Consider the following 18,100-nt stretch of genomic DNA (forward strand, 5'->3'; position numbering starts at 1 on the left):
AAATTTACACATACAGGAATAAGCATGAAATGAACTTTGTAAATATTGCATGGCCAGTTGAAACATATTTAACCAAGAATACAACATGAGTAGAGAATGAGGTCTTGACTTTCTATGAAAGGAAAGTAGGCAGCTGAAAACTCAAATCAACTATTAAAAGCCTTCTTAGATAGTTCAATGGAAAACTTGGGAAAGCTTGAGAAATGAGCCCTTCAAAAGACATGTCTTCTTGTTTAGGTGGGAAAGAAGGCATGAAAAAGTTCAAAAGTACAGCCCCGATACCAGGATAGATTTATCTCTTTTACCAATGCATTCTCAACCTATGCAACAGAATTACTAACATTTTCAATGCATAGAATAAACTTTTTTCACTAACTGGAGTCCACCACATATCTTAAATCCAACCCGGTACATAAATAAAATGCAGGTAGCAAAAAGTGGCAATATTATCATATATATATCCTCAAAGCGAAAAAACAGTAAAGGATAATAAAGAAAATAATTGAAAAAACAAAAAAAATTGGACATTGAGCAACAAAAGTACATTAATATTGAATTTCGGAGTATTTGATCAGTGATATATGGATGATTTGGAAACTTAAATGATAGAATTAAAAAGTCAGATTAATATACCTTTCAAGCTCCCCCTCAGCAAATACATGGTAATAACGATTGTAGATGACAGCCCCCTTTTTATCATCCCGCTTTGCAAACCCACTTGAAATAGCAGAAGCAAAGGCCCCGCTAATCTCTGCACGGTGGTAAGGTAAATGCCATGGTACAAAATATTCTTGCTCTCTCTCGCTTTCAACTGTAGACCTCTCGGTGTCAGGCAATTGGAATCTTCGATGCTGTTCACTGGGAGAATATGCTTGTTCATGTTCTTCACTATTGTTGTTCTGGGTCTCCAAATCACTGGAGTTATAATGCTCTGTTTCCTGAATGCTTGCTAAAGAAGCAGTTGATGAGCGAGATCCAAAATTGCTAGTGGGTTCTACCCACTCTTCCGTGTATTTGTCAGTAAGAGGGGTCCACTTTGTAAGCAATGCCCTGTCTTCTTGCTCAACAGCCCAGACAGTTATCAGAATCCTTCCTCCCTTACAAACTATTCTAACAAGTTCCTCTATTGCCCTTTTCCTGCGCTCTTCAGTACTAAGATGATGCAGAACAGCTATTGATATTGCAGCATCACCAAACCCAGTTTTGTAAGGAAGATTGAGTGCATCTGCAACTAAAACTTCATGTCCTCTGTTTGCACAAATGCTGATCAAGGGAGAACTTATATCACAGCCTATGAAAAAACAATTTGGATTAAAACCTAAATACTTTCCATTCCCGCATCCTGCATCTAAAACAATCGACCCTGGTGTTAATGATTCAAGAAACTTGGCTACTTTTGGCCACTTAGCAAATCTTGTAGAACTGAAGTGAGGTGCAATAGCATCATAAACACTGTGAACATATTTCTTTTCAATATCTGGAGTAGATTTGGTACTATCAAGATATTCCTCCTTTTTATTTGAGAATGGGGTCTGCTGTATCTGAAGATTTCCGCCAGTCACTGCTGGACTATAATTAGCAGCATCCATTTGATAGTGATTAGAAGATAATATCGCTTTCTTTTCAAGAGAGCTGTAGGGTATACTTCTTATATCTTCCGTTGAAACAGGTCCTGCACTTGGGTTTGCATGTGCCAAAACAAGACCTTCCCCATCAGTCTTCTCTGAAATGACATAAAAAATGAATCAGAACAGTACATAACTAGCTTCTCAGTTGGCCAAATTAGAAATTGTTACCATGCTAAATTGAGAAAGAGAATCTGTCTTGAATTATTGAAATCATAGAACTTGATGAGTTCCTTGATGTTTCTCCCCTTGTCCTCTTGCATGGACTCTAATCCCTTCATAAAGTCTACAAGAGAAGCCTTAGAAGACCATACAGATGGATATCAGGGTCCAAAACAAGCCTGCTAAAAGAGAAAAGACGTCCAACCAAAAGTACAAAGTCTAAACTGACACCACTTAGTCATTGAAGTTATTAGAAGTATGCAAACTTATCTAAAATCTAGCAAGACAAAAAAAGTCAGATAGGAAAAGACAAAAGAAGAAAGGGTGGTCAAGATGGTGGGATTCAGTTATAAGTATGATAACATAAATTTCTTTATCAATTTCTATGAGCTCTCATCAAACAATTTCTCCTCTATTGCAAAAGTTGTAAAATAAAATTGAAAAAGTTTATTCTTTCTCATTGAATTTTCAGTCATATAGATTCCTCTAAAGTTCATTAGCTAGTTGTTTACAATGAATTTTGTCATTCTTTCTCCTGTACCTTCAAAAGCTTCAATGAATGGCTCTATAAGGAATAATATCAATTATATCTGTACCTTTTGATATTGTTGCATGTTCATTAATCCACTCTTTGAAAGTTGATACTTAGTACTCATACAGAAATCAAATATTTGCATTCGCTGTCTGACTCTATGAAGATCACAAAAGATTTACCTCGAGGGCTAGAAGGCTGCATAATTTATGTCTTCATCCATTGACTGCCTTTTCACAAGGGATACCATCCACATTGCCCAGGCTCACTCATAATTTTCAATTTTCCTGGCATATGATTTGCCATTACATTTCAGTATTAGGGACCCCATTTTGCATAAATGTTTATCATGCCACCATTCTGGTTTGTGTTGGGTAACTCCCATTATTCACATGGCTAGTATACATTTTTCATCCAATCAGCATATAGTAAGCATCCTTTCTTGAAGCCTTGCTTCATAGTCTAGAAGAATTTAAAACAATCTCCCTTAAACATGGGACCCAAATTAAACTGGAAAGATTGCTTCTTGGCCAGACATTATTTGAAAATTGCAGCCAATATTTACCTTACTCCACCCAGTCTCTCTCTTTCATATTAAATGTCTTGTGATTCACTACAAATAGGATCCTATTTGTGTAGCAGAGTTCGCATTCACTACTAGTATGGGACACAAATCAGGGGTGGGGACACATCCCATATTCCAAGTTTGCGATTGGGAATGCATTACAAGCATGGAAAATATCACTTGAGTATCCTGGGGCACAATTTGCATCAACATGATGGAGTTTAGGGAATACCTTGAGAACCCCCAGGGCTTTGGCAAAACACTACCTCCTGGCAACCCAAACAGAACAAAAGTAATAAATAAAATGAAATCCATCTAAACCTTAAAGTTCCCTCCCCCCGACCAAGAAACAAACAAATCTCCTCCTCCCCACCCCAGAAACAGCAAACATCATACTCAAAGTAGAGCAACAAACTTTTTCATAGTGGGAGGACCACTTTCAGAGTGGGAGTAGCAGTTTCACAGCACTTGTTGGAAAGTATCTAAAGACAAATGTTTTCATGACAGAACAACGTTTTTCATAGGTGGGAACAACATTTCAAATTTCAATATTTACAGAGGCGGTAACCATTTTCACAATTGACTAGTTGGAATATCATTTTTAGTTGGTAATGGAATATATTACTTCTAGATTCTTGTCTTTTATGCATCATATACTACATCATGGAACAAATTATTTTACATATTAATAGTCTAACAACAAGGTTACAACTTAAAAGGGAACTCTGGGGTAACAGGTACCTGGGTCGGGGGAGGAATTATCATCAGGGACCTTCAAGAGACTGTTGAAACTTATTATGCTTAGGGAATTGGTATCTCTTCCAACAATAGAGTGGAAGCGTATGCTCTTTGGCAAGGAATCAAACTGGAAAAAGGCATGGACGTGCACTCGATTAAAGTGATAGGAAACGCCAAGACTATTATCAATCAAATGGTGTATAATTCAGAGCCTTGAGACAATCCCTAGTTTCAATTCTAGAATGAAGTAAACAAAAGTTACCTCATTTTTCAACATCAAATTCTATCATGTCTTGTGAGAAAATAATAGGGAAGCAGATCAGTGGGCTAATTTTGGCTCAAATCAAAAACAGGGGAAGCTTATGGTTAATGGCACATCAACCAACCCATCCCATAATCAATGTGTAGTACCAAAGACATGTTGAATGTTGCTAAGCCACCATATGGAAAGTATCAATGGATTCATAAGCTGTCACATGGCATGTAATCCCTGTTACCACAAATCTGTCATTGTGAAAGTGTAAAAGTTCCAAGCACCCAGATGATAGATTTGTGCAACTATGAGGTTGGTCACTGTCACCTCACCAACTCCGCTCTTTAGGCTGGCTCTCTTCCAGCTCAAGGAAGGCTTCCCTAAATAGCATTAATGGAATTTTAAGGCAATGGAGTATAAAGGTGATTTAGAGAGTAAATTCCAGCAATAAAGATTTAAAAGTTGAAAAACAAAAAGCAATGGATGGTGGAATAGAGATTAGTGCTTAGTCCATTGGGTGAATGGGACAATACTAAGGTGCTAATGGCAGGTTTTTGAAAGATGGGAAAGAGACAATATGGCTGAAAAATATAAGTCAATATGGCAGAAATATCACCAAGAGTGTTACATAAGTAGACAACACCCAGCACTTGAGGATATCATAGCTATCAGGAATAATGTATCAAAATATTTAGTCCATGAGCCAACAAGGAGATGTATACATAAGCAAACTACAAACGATGGCTTGAAATGAAGATGGGAGAAACACACCAACTTCTAACTCCTAACGTCTATGTCTAACTATTTCAAAAATAAAGGAAAAGCAATAAGAAATACAAGTGACCTCACCCACAAGATAGTCGAATAAACCTCCAAGGCACATTCAATAGATTTGTCATTAAACTCCAAGGGAGATAAGTTTCCCAATTCCAACACGGTCAAATGAAGGAGAAAACAAACCCTTATATAGGTTTATGGTCAAATCCTCTTACAATAAAAAAATAATTGTAAGCTACAAACATTTTCCAAAAATAGCCAAGAGTAGCATGTCATGTCCCCATTTTTATTTTCCTCTACAGTACAGCCAAGATGGCTTTCTAGGGTATGTGATGGCCAGGCCGCAGGGGTAGGATTGCATCATCAGGGGACCCGAGGAGTTTTGAGGAGTTTTTATGGGATCCGATGGCATTCACTTTGACATATTCCATCACCCACACAACTTGCTTTTCGTTCTGTTGCATTCCAACAACTTTCAAAAATTAGCATTATTATTGGGCCTAACTTAATTAATTATGCTCGAGATGGCATTCCGCAAAGATTATTTGATGGAACACCTCAGCGTAATAGTTTATTGGAACCAGAACAAGAAGATCTATAGGATGGGATGGTTAGTGGTGATTTTTAGCGGCCTGAAGAAGCATGGCGGCCAATTTACCATTTTCCCAAATTAAAAAGATATCTTAATTGAATTAAAAAGAGGGAAATATGCTCAATGATTAAAATAATAATAAAATAGGAGCTTCTAGAGGGGTCCATCAGATCTATAAAAGAGGAGGAAGTCATTGGAGGACATCTTGGATTTGATCTTTCTTCTTGTGTGAGAGGTTGGAGAACTCGGTTCTCTACTTCAGTAGCCCCAAGACTGAAACCCTTGGGTGATTCAGTGAGACTGGGCGAGTACCCATCTCCCCTTGGTGAATTCATCCAAAATTCATAGGAGAGCTTAGCAGTGGCATTTCAGTTCAGTTTGGAGGGCCAACATAACATTGGAGCAGATTCTAGAGGCCAGATTTCCATCTCAGCTATTTTTTTGTATCAGCATGTAAACCCCAATTTCTATTATAACAAAAGTTGAGATTGTTCTTGTTCATCTTGTTATTTTTCTATATTCTACTGGTTATAATTTTACATGACAATGTTCTGTTAAAATAAACAGTAATTTTTATGGAGTAATTTTGGTTGAGTTAGATTTCTGCAAATCTCGTTTGGGATATTACAGTGGTATCAGAGTTGGTGTTCCTACCAGCCTAAGGGTTTTTCTCTGGTAAATTGGCAGGCAGATTTATCATTCACAAGCACCATTCGCTGGATCGTTGCATGTAGAAGAAAAAGGGCATTGAATCAATCTAAATTTGTATTGTGCACGAGAATTGCATCAATTATATTATTCCAGCCGCCACAGGGGGAAAAAATCAAAGGGTTAATTATTGAAGAATCATTACATGTGACCATTGCAATCCAGTTAGAGGCCAAATAGAAGTCGAATTAGTAGTGTGACTCCCTGAGACTCGTAAGAGAACATGTTATCTAGTGAAGTATGCATAGATGGTTGTAATCAATTGCCAGTGAGTTGAAGGAAGTGCGCAAAGGGACGTAAATTAACTCTCGGATACAGATCCCTGTTTCCAACATCCGTTGTGTAAACATAACTTATCACCTAATTTGTTGGTCAATACATGACAGAGCTAAGCGTTTCATGGTTTGATTGCATAGGATACAAAACAGTGTTCACTGCTTGATCACCATAACTGAAGCACGTAACAGAAAAGTGTGTTGACCACTAGAGTGGCCCCTGATGATTATATGAAGAGTCCATGCCTAAGGATGATCCAGAGAACACTTGTACCATCAGATATCATCAGTCAACAGAGTTTTTTAACTCTACTTCTATCTTCTCATCATCTTTCTTGTACCAAGATTCCACACCCTACAGAGAATTGTAATAAGTGATACTAGTAATGATGAGTTTTGAGTTTATAACAGGCCTAGGATGTTGGAACTTGATCAGCAAATGAGTACACCTTGGAGTGTTTTTTTTATCTGTTTAATTATCCCTTCTTTTCTAGAGGCGGATAATTTTCTGGGTTTTTTCACTCACGTTTTACCCCAAAGTCGGGGTGACAGTTTGAAGGTTGAGCCCTTGACACATTTTAGTGTCTAGAGTCGATGTATATTACCATACTAAATCACACAAAAAAAATCGTGGAATTTGGTTAGGTCTAAGTAGTCATTTTTTATTTTTTAGATTTCCTGCAAGTCAAAAATTGCAAATAAAATTGTATTTAAATTCTAACAAGTGTAGTCTAGAGAAGTTGTATGGGTATGAGTAATCAAAATTACACCTCTTATCCTCAACTTTCTACTATGACACACTTTGAGGGGTTAAAAATGTGTTTTGAACCCTCAAAACCCACTTTTCCTAAGTTTAATGGAAAATCTGGCAATTAATTAAGCCAAAAATTAAATAAATGGAGAAAAATAAATATCCACACATGCTAAATGTTGTGGAAATGAGGTGGAAAATTGTGGGGGAGTTAAACTCTAAAGTGAAGTCCCAAGGTGATGTGGACTCCTAAAATCAAGGAAAGGACATGTGCTCAAATAAAATCGAATTTCTGGCATTAAAGGAGAAAGCTACTTACTTGGAAATTCAAATTTCTGAAGTTAATGCACGTTTGTGAGGATTTGGGAGAATATTTGGTGGAGATTTTTGTGGGAAATTGTCCCCACATGGGTTACCACCCATATACACTAATCATTCCGTCATAAAATTCGAATTTGGCACATAAGGGAAGAAGAAAATAATGTCCACTTGCCAGAATTCAATTTTTACGCTTGGCATTGGAGCTCCATTCAACAAATTCGAATTTCTCTTTGGGATTGTCACCTCATGCCACTTGTTTAATCACTTCTGCATTTGGATTGGCTCCAATGCCATTTGTCATTGCCATTCTTCATTGGGATTTGCTCCCAAGTCTCTATATAATAGAGCTATGGGCTCTAATATTTGATCATGTAATACGAGCTATTGTGCTTGAGGAGACTTTGCAGGATTGTATTCACTACTTGCAATATAATACAACAGTCTTTGGGGTAAAGCGTGATGGTGTTCTTCTCCTTGCATGTGTGATAAATTCTTGACTCGTTGTTATGTTTCTATTTATTCCGACATGTCATTATTTCTTTCATGCTTGTTTCATGTTATGTTAGTATGCAGTTGTCTCATATTAGAATAAGAATTAATTATTTGCTTTAAGAAAAGAAATCTTCTAATGGATATAGATGTATCTCTAGGAATTCTTTCCACTGCACTTATTTAATTTCATGTCAATTTAATGATTTGTGGTGAAGTTTTGTAGATGAATCATTATTTGGTCAAACTTTTCAAGCATGAGGGGAAATTCTCGGAGGAATCAACCCATTCTTGAAAAATATTCAAGGAGAACCCACATGTTTTGAATTCCAAAGTCTCATCTATATCTTATTTGTGTCTTGCAGGAATTCTTTCAAGTTTCTTAAAGCTTTATTTCTTGCATCAAAATATCAAACTTAGGAAAATTTATTTTTTACGTATTGTACTTCATTTATCAATATCTAGCTAATTCAAAGAGCTAAGTCATGGCTAGTCAAAGAGGAGAGTTTGCTCATACTCTTTGGCCTCGCCTCTTGTAGATTATTTTTGTAACATACTTTTTTGTCATATTGGTCTAACATTTGAGTTATTTTTGTATCCATTTGAGCAAGATAGTTTCCATGCTTTGATTTGTAGACTTATTCATCTTGAAAGCATTTATAATATCTTGTGCTAACAATTTAATGTTTCACTTTTAAGGTTTATTTTGGCTTTCCATTTGAAAGCATTTCACTTCATTTTAAGAAAAATACAATTTCATTTCTTAAAGAGCAAATACTTGGAAGGCACTAGTTGTTTATGTATTTCATGCTTATCTTATGATGGTTATTGCTCATATCAATTTTTTGCTTATAAATCTTAAAGAGATAATCTATTTAACTCTAACAATTCTCCTAGAAACTCCCATCCTTTTTAAATTAACTTTTCATTAGGGACCACCCCCCTTATCTAACCTCAGAGATAGCTCAAAAGGAGAGAGTCGGGATTAGTGTGATAGCCCCTTCTCTGAGTTCCCTGCCACCAACCACACCATGTGGGGTTAAAGGCTTTTCTCACTGACTTGTCGGTAGGTGTAGGCGGCAGGGTCAACAAAGTGAATGGTGGTGCATGGCTTGGCAACTGGTGTGATCCATCGCTAATTGAAGGAGTGTGTTAAACTAAATATATGCATGTAGCAGAGCACGCCAAAGGTCTAAGTGTTGAGCCGACAATGTGAGGAACGAGTTTGTGGTGCGTGCTTTTTATAAGCCAAGTTCTTTCTGCAAGCCAAGAATTGCAGGGGCAGCATATCAATCCATTTGAAGTCGATCGAGATAGAGCAAAGACGAGGCCATATTCGCATAAGGGGTAATACAACCCGCATCGTAGAGAAATATCATATGAGCCGAGCTGCCAAGCATCGTTGTTGAAATGGACCAATCCACAGTGGTATCACCCTTGTCGTCTAGCAACGACGCTATCAGCAAAATTGCAAAGCAATAATCAACTGGGAACCCAAAAACTCAACATTGATTCGATGGATAATTGTTGAAGGTCGAACGATAACATCTAAGATTCGAACATGTGTTGATCGAATCTCGGTCAAAACCCAGAATTGGTCTGTGCGTGAATCTTGTTTGCAACAGCAGCCGATTAAAAGTTCTAGAGAAGAACACTTTAATAAATTACTAATGAACGTGATGGATTGAGCCAGAGATAAAATCTGTGATTAATGCTAGCGATATTGAAGTGAGATCGTGTTTCCTTTATACCTGAGCATGGTTCCATCATAATTTGGGCGCTGTAAAGATTACAAGAGCCGCATCCAATATTTTTCCTCAGGACAAATTTGTTTATTGTTGAGGGGCCACATTGTCTTCTGGCTAGTAGACCCTTTTGCTAATTAGCGGGACATTGCTAAGGTGGTGTGTACTGGTTAATATATATATATATATATATATATATATATGCCAATTTGGGTAACTAGTGGAAGTATCACAAAGGCAGTTTTCAGAGTGGAAGCAGCAATCGAAACCCTTGATCAAACGAGTTTTAGCTGGTAACTTCAATTCCTATTGCCTAAAAATCATCAGAAACATATATTTCTCAGTCGTCCAATAAAATAAAGTTGTCAATAAGTAATTGCTTGCATATATCCTTTAATTGTCTGGGGTATGCAAAACAAGGTTACCAGTATCTTGCCAAAACATTATACAATTTCCAGACATCCATTGGTTAGACAAATATTGAGATTACAACATTTTGGCAAAACTCACAGTGAGGCACTATCTTAAAAACTTTAATTACCAAAACTCAATATATAGTTGAATGAGTATATTGCCAGAACATTGTTACTGCCTATGACAAAGAGAAGAGTCGTGGTAATTGTTGGAGAGTGAAACAGATTGTAAACCCACAGCAGTTTGAAAGGTTGAGTTTTCCATACTCAATGGAAGCTGAAATTATCATTTCTAGAAGGCCGCATTAGTGTTTATTGTTGGGGTCAAGTTTTAATTGGCAAGATTCTTATGTGCTGAAGTGTTGGCCTAAGGATAGTGTTGCCTAAAAAAATTTATGCTAATCTTGTCGTGGTTGCAGGGGTCAATGTTGTTGCAGTAATAGTTGACTATGCATTGCTTTGACAAGACTGTGCATTGTTTTAACAGAGTCATGATTGTTGGGTTTAGTAGTGTGACTTTTTCTTGTATGGTTTCTATAGTCATTGTTCATGACATGATGCAGAAATAGGAGCCCTACAAGTAGTTGATAGTACCATGATCTCCACCAAAGAGCTGATAGTTGTTGTTGGAAACAAGTCCCTAGTTGAGAGGGAGCTTGGGTAAGTCCCTTGTTAAAAGGGAGCTTGGGTAAGTCCCTTGTTAAAAGGGAGCTTGGGAATATTCCTTTTATAGGAATGTGTAGATCCACCCTAGTTGAGAGGGAGAAATAGACATATCATTCTTGTCTTCATGTTATGAAGAAAGAATGGAGGATTGGGTAAGCATCCGGTTCCTGATACTCTTTGAGGATGTGGTAGGTCGTCCAATAGGTAAGAGTAGTCGAAGAGGAAATTCCTTGAAGATGTGTTATTCCAAGACAAGAATTGTCCTAGAAGGACACACCTTGTGAACATTCGGTGGGGAATGTGCCTTAAGAGACAATGATGATGGTGTCTATCAGTCATTATTTCGCCATCATTGTGCTCTTCTTATGAGAATTCTTCAGTATGAGAATGTCCAAGTACCGTGTATGGATGATGAATACCTCCCTAGTTAAGAGGGAGTGTTGAAATATGTAACTAGGTTTGGTCTTCATAATGTCTATTGTAATCATGATTTTATGTATTTGATGAAAAGAGAAAAAAAAAATATTATTGTCATTCTTGATGCATGGGTTTCATGCTCAAGATAGATTTCTTTATAGGTCAAGCACCCATTGAGTGCTTCTACATTTGTCATAGAATTATGAAGTCAAAAGAGTTATTGTCATACATGTAAGACCCCTTTGGGCATCTTGTATTATGCAAAAGAAATTTATTTGAGTCATAAAAGACCCTCCAAGACCTTGTCAACGAGCTTCAACAAGTCGGCCTACATGAAAGATCAATTCGGCCTCATGGAGGCAATTCGTACCCCTAGAAAGCCTATATATAATAAGGAACCCGACCTCATTTGGGCATAAGACAAGCAAGTTCGATCTCCTCAAGAAAGAAGCTAGAAAAAAGGACGTGTTGCCCACTACTTGTGCGTAGTATATATAGGAGAAAAAATTTCTCCTAGATGGTCCTCAGTCGGCAACCCCTTACAACCACCAGATAGCTCGATGTGCCATTATCTCTGCCACCTAAGCCAACCATGTGGTCCCTCACCCACTTGTTATGATTGTATGTTTGAAGGTGGGCCTCCCAACCCCGAAGGTATGGCTTTTCATTCGTATAGTTGAGTAATTTTCCTTACTTGTCATGGGCACTTTTGGGCATGGATTGGTGGGGGGATTCGGCGGAAAGAGTGGGTTAGGTTTGCACTCCTGTCTCCACTGTCAATTTTGTGGTTAACCTTGCATCCTAGTCCCGTGAGATCTCCCTTTACAGACCATTGGCTTTAGGGTTGCCACTACATGGGAAATCCCAATTTTGGTTGTGTGGTCCTGCTTCCCGATACCATCTACATCACCCCCCCTTCATTCATTTTAGCCCCATTCATCTCTTTTCCCATATGTGTCATCATGTGTCCATTGGGTCCACATAGGGTTAGCCTCCCCCTCCCCTTGTCCACACCTTGGGTCGGACCTGGAACGATCCCCCAGAGGTTGATGCAACTAAAAAGAAAAGAAAGAGCATAATTTGGCCACTCTCAACAGGAAATGTACCATAAAATGCAAACGATGGTTGGGACATACAAATTTAGCACATGGGCAAAAGCCAAACATGAGCTCTACCCCTTACCCATGGCCATCACCCTGGTTCCTATGGGCCCTAGATGAGCCCCTTCCATCATTAAGGAACTCGTGATTGTCCCAACCCCTGGTGGGCGATGAACTGCCCCACCTTAAGGGGTATCTACTACTGCATATTACACATCATGCTCTTATCACCTGGAGCCCTAAGCAGTTATGAAAAAAAATCGAAGGCAAAAGGCATATGAAGAAAGGTGGAAAAACAAAGGTCGAGTTAACTCATGTACCACGATTTTGTCCCTCCTACACTCATACCTAGGTGTGGGTTTCCCTTATTATAGCTGCCCTTTTAATATGACATGCAGTCTAGATCATTCCCCTGATCCTTGTTGGAGAAAATGTAACTAGGTTCGGTCTAAATAAATGTAATTTTGATTTTTGTACTTATTCAAGAAAAGAGAAATTATTTTGTATTATTTGTCAATGAGTTTCTTGCTCATTGAAAATAGATTAAACACATTTTGAAGTGCTTCTAGAGAGTCAAAGTCAAAATGTAATTATGAAAATACCCTTTGAGGGCATGTTACATCATGTAAGTCATCATACAAGGTCAAGGAAATAACTCCAAGCATCGTCAAATCCTCTCCTAGCACCAACAAAGTCTACAAGCAGCAAAAAGGATGAATAAATGTGAAATGTAATGCAACTGTCAAGTCGGCCTAGAAGATAGTCAAGTTGGCCTAATGGACAGTCATGTCGACTTGAGAGAGGAGGGACAGACCTCTATTTATAGAGGTTGTCCGCTCCTCATTTGGACACATTTACACTCTGAAATCCACATACAAGAGAAGGAAAAAAAAGAGACGAAGACAAGGGCAAAAGAAGTTTGTTAGGGCAGCGAAGATAGGAGGAAGGACAGCGAAGGTACAGGTCTGCTTTCTAGGGCATCAACAGCCACACATGCAAAGAGATAAGGTACAGTTTGCAGCCAGAACAACAATGAAGTGATAGAGGTATAAAACTTATAGTTTGGCGTAATTAGGCCTAAAAGGGCCTCATACTCCAGCGTTGAAGGCAGCCCTACAAACAAAGAAGAAAAGACTATGTTTAGGGCATACACACAGTCACACGTGCGAAGGAGTAAGGGTTGCCTGCGGCTACAACAACAGTAAGGTGCAAGTCCTTTTATCTCCCTGTTTTTGGGTGCAATCTAGTCCTAGAAGGTCTCTCTCTCCAGCGAAGAAGAAAGGAAAAGAAGACGAGGAAAAGGACTATTCCAAGGTTTTGTTCACATGTACAGTAAGCAAACTTCATAGGTTTGATAGCAGTCAAGGGCAGCAGCATGAGAAGTCTCACTTGAATGTACTTTAAGGTCTACAAGATATCTCAAAGGAAGCAAAGAAGGTCCTCCTTATAGCGAAGTACAGGAACCCTAATGTTCTAGGGTTTCCTAACCTAGAAGACAAAAGTACTAGAAGACAAAATGTTGGAAGAAGAGCCAAAAGATGTGTCGGAAGTGACAGTGCAAAAAGAGGAAGGATTTGACTCATGCTTGGAGGACATCCTAGTCAAGGGTCTAGGGTTTGGCAGTTGTTCAAATAAGAAGCTTCAATAAGAGAAAACTTACAAAGGGTTTCCCTCTCAAGAGTGGAGAGGGTTTGTCCCTGGCAGAGAGCCAAATTCTGTGTTCTTGTTATTTTGTTTTGGTAGCAGTTTGATGAAGCACACACATATGCACTAATAAGAAGAAGAAGAAGTATAAGCTAACTAAGAAAAAGTAAAAAGACTTCACAAATTGTTATCAAGTCTCAAAGAATCATCATAACACTACTTTTCCCTAAATTCTCTAACATGGTATTAGAGGGTAGGTGACACATCAAGGAAAGGGCAACTCAAGAACACTCAAGCATCTACAAAGTTGAAGCATCAAGCCTAGAAGTCTCAACCACTTCAAGGACAAGAAGGGTCTACAATCCATCATTCATCAAGGAGGGCTACAAAGCTAGAAGGAGAGCCTTATATAAAGGCACCTACAAAGAAGAGCATATCTACATCAAGCTACAAGTCTTCAAGCACACCTCATCACCAAGCAAATCCACTTGGAGAAGACAACTTGAAGGACATCAAGATCCAGGGAAGACAAGCCATCAAGCTTTCAAGGAGGAAGCAAATCCATCAAATCTAAAAATCTATCAAGTAAGTACATGTCCCCTTCTGAATATACATCAATGTCTTTTTGCAAGGAAAGCAATAAATTGGTAGGCACCAATAACTTTCTTGCATGGAAGAAGAGGACTAGTCTACATCTCATGGAGAACGAGCTCCTAGAATATGTCAAGGGGAACATATTGTCCCTGCTAAGGAACTTAGCCAAGTACAATAAGGATGAGACAAGAGCTCAAAGGATTTTGATAGAATCAATCAAGGACTCTCTCATTCCCTATGTCTCCAAGTTTGAGACATCAAAAGAAATTTATGATAAGCTAGTAGAGCTATTCGCAATATCCACCACTGGAGAAGTATTATCTCTGAGGAATGAATTATACAAGATGAAGATAACAAAGGAAGGAATAGCTCCCTACTTCATGAAAATCTCTGAGATGAGAGATCAACTTCAAGAGCTTGGGGAAGTCATGTCTGACAGAGAGATGACAACTGTTGTACTCAATGCTCTACCTGAGGAGTGGGGAAACTTCACATCAAGCATTTATGCCAAAAAGGAAGAAACCACTCTCAGTGATATGTGGTCTCTATGCACAACATAGGAGACTAGACTTAAGGTGAAAGAAGATGTGGGATCAAAGGAGCAAGCATTTGCTACCATCGCCAAAAGAAAAGATAAGTTTGGCAAGTTTGATCCGCGAAGAACAAACAACAAAGACATGTCCAAGATCCAATGTTTTGGATGCCAAGAATATGGACACTACAAAAGGAATTGTCCCAAGATTAAGAAGGACAACAACAACAAGAGAAAGAGAGAAGAAGCTCATATAACTCAAGAGGTGGAAGAGGAAGGAAAGAAGCAAAAGAAGGAAGATCCTCTGGATCTCTACTATGACTAGGTCAAACTCTTTCCTTCTAGACTTCTTTCAAAGTTTTGAGTAGAATAGGAGCATGCAGGAATAAACTAAATTGCATGGCTAGAATCACCCTCTAGGATCTAGCAGTATGATGTACATGGAGTTCTAGACACTCATGTAGATGTAGCATTTATGAGAAGAACAAAAAATGCATATGTAGGAATATCTTCTAGAATATGGGAGCATGGAAAATATAGCTCAAAGATATTCATGTAGAAGGAGCATACCTAGAATAGGACCTCATATATGATGGAAGAAAACTTGATCATGATAAGAATCTTAGAAGACCTAAATCATCAAAGATAGGAAACATTTGCAAGGCGAGGATCTTTAAGATCCTATGATGGAATCTTCAAGAGAAGGTTCATGAACAAAGGCAGATGTCTCATTGGGAATCCCACTCATGGGATTCAAGAAAAGGGATGATATGCAGGCAGGCTAAGATGAAGCAAGAAGGGCTACACCAAAGAATGATCAAGGAGGATCAAGATGAGGTATGTATGCATCAAAGTTTAAGTCATGTCATCATTTGTATATTATTGAGTCATGGGTATAGTTCTATAACATGATCAAGCATGAAAGGATCTCTTTCACCAAGAACATGCTCGAAGGCATGTATCACGATGCAATGAAGGTCAAAAAAATAACATGCTCACATAAGGAGCATAAGATTGCTAACTAAGAAGCAAGAAGAAATCCTAACAAGTCCAGAAAGCAAGGGATGAAGGAATGCTTCCACAAGAAGCATTAGGTGGTTGATCGATCTATCTGAGAAGAAGCAAATGAAGAAAGAGATCAAACATGTGAAGAACACCATGATCACCGAGAATCACTATCTGACAAAATGCCTTGAAAGATATCTCCCGAAATAAGGCAGGATAACTCTGATGAAGGAAGAAAGGACCCTTGACACCTATGAAGGCCTTGGAGATATAAAAGGTGCAAATAATTGATTCTACTCTATGAAGATGTCATGATGAAGAAGCCATCCAACAAAAGGAAAAACAATGTTGAAACAATATCAGGATGAAGTCATGATGGGCTACCAAGACAAAGCATATAACCTAGCAAGTATGATGGAGCATCCATGAGGAGAGCATTCTAAAGCATGGACAAGATGACAAAGGAGTAGCCAAGATGACTAGAAGAACCCGATAGTCACTTTCCACGAAGCAATGACATGACTAACCAAGACGGAAGATGACTAGAAGATCCTGATAGTCACTTTCCACGAAGCAATGACATGACTAACCTAGAAGGAAAGTGATGGATGGATGGTGCCCTACTGAGAAGAAGTTTGATTGAAGACTGGAGAAATTTCAACCCCCACTCCGATTATCAGTTTTCCTCATCACTCCATGCATTTAGCTTTAAATCCAAGTACGATAAAAATTCTAAAATCTGGAAATGACAATATTTTTCTGAAAACACAAATTTAAAAATTCCACAACTGCTGAAATTGTAGAAATAAAATGCAGCAAAATTATGACAGCCACACAGAAAATAACACATTGATTTTTGGTCAATGTGACTCTGGAAAAACCCCCTACAACTCTTGGGGAAAACCAATTTGAGAGCTCTTCTTTATTTCTGAAAATGCTTTTACAGAGAAACTGAAATACACAGTAAAAATTCCAGCAACCACAAATTACAACTTATCTCGATTTTCGTGCTTGCACTCTGCCTCGAAAATCGTGGCAATCAGTGAACAGCCAAAACAAAAGTTTTCCAGCAATAAAACTGCATTAAAAATTGTACAGCCAGACACAAAAAACGTGCCCAAGACTTGTTGTACTGACACTACAGACTGTACAGATTTTAGCAGAACAACTACCTTGAAATTCGTGCCCAAATCAGCCTTTAAATTCGTGCCCTTGCTACTGTCCTTTTCCTCAATTTCTGTGTTGTCCCTCTTCCTCGATATCTGTGCCTTTCTCCTGTTGTACGATTTTGCCTTGGGATGCGTGCCAATAAATGTTGTTGCCCAGATTTGTTCAAATGTCTTCTTTCTGCTCTCCTTCACTTCCTCGCTGCTTAGAAATTTTCTCCTTGCTCTCTTTTCTCTTTCTCTCAAATGCTCATGAAAGAATGAATGATCTTTTTCTCTTCTCTTCTCCTTTTACTCTCTAAATGACCTCTTGGGTTACCCTAAGATCTAATCGTTGAGATTCATTTAGATCTAGGGATGAGAATAAATGTGCATTTAATTCTCACTTTCTATCTTTTAACTCACCCACTTAGCCTTTTATTTCCATAGTCACTTTTTCACTTTCTAATTCTTCATTGACTTTAATAAAGTCACCTTTAAATCAGAATGTAACTTTACCACTTATAAAGTCACTTTTAAATTATAACGTAACTTTACCACTTACAAAGCCACTTTTAAATTAAATTGACTTTACCACTTATAAAGTCACTTTAGGAGAAAAATACAAATAGATTTGGACACTTTTCCCTAGGCCAAAGATCAAAGCCTTGGGGAACCACTTGTCCTCTGATACCCAAATTTTAACACTCCCTCTTACCAAGGAAAGTGTTCCTCACCACTCCCATCTTGCCTTTGAAGTAGACACGCTTGCCCCGTGGTGAGGCTTTGGTGAAAATGTCCGCTACCTGCTCATTTGTGGAAATGTACTCAAACTTGGCAGCGCCCTTTCAGACATAGTCTCTAATGAAGTGACACTTGATCTCAATATGCTTTGACTTGTCATGAAAAACTGAATTCTCCATGAGTTTTATGCAACTCTGATTATCACAGTATATCACTCAAAGTCTCAATGCCTGACCAAATAGACCAAACAACATCTTACGTAGCCAAACTAGCAGCCATATACTCTGCCTCAGCTGAGCTCAATGCA

The 18,100-nt window shown here is 38.3% G+C and overlaps 1 protein-coding gene across 1 annotated transcript in view; it reads right to left on the reverse strand.

Annotated features, from left to right (window-relative positions):
* LOC149236486 (tRNA (carboxymethyluridine(34)-5-O)-methyltransferase-like) overlaps nucleotides 1-18,100 on the reverse strand; it is a 130,706-nt gene that overhangs the window by 53,067 nt on the left and 59,539 nt on the right. Inside the window, exon 2 of the mRNA XM_089372405.1 lies at nucleotides 634-1,723. Coding sequence (XP_089228531.1) covers nucleotides 634-1,723 — 1,090 coding nt within the window. The remainder of the gene's footprint in view (nucleotides 1-633; nucleotides 1,724-18,100) is intronic.

Source organism: Pinus tabuliformis, chromosome 8, assembly GCF_031772625.1.
Source record: "Pinus tabuliformis cultivar Carrire ecotype Pingquan chromosome 8, CPIR1, whole genome shotgun sequence".
Taxonomy (NCBI): Eukaryota; Viridiplantae; Streptophyta; class Pinopsida; order Pinales; family Pinaceae; genus Pinus; species Pinus tabuliformis.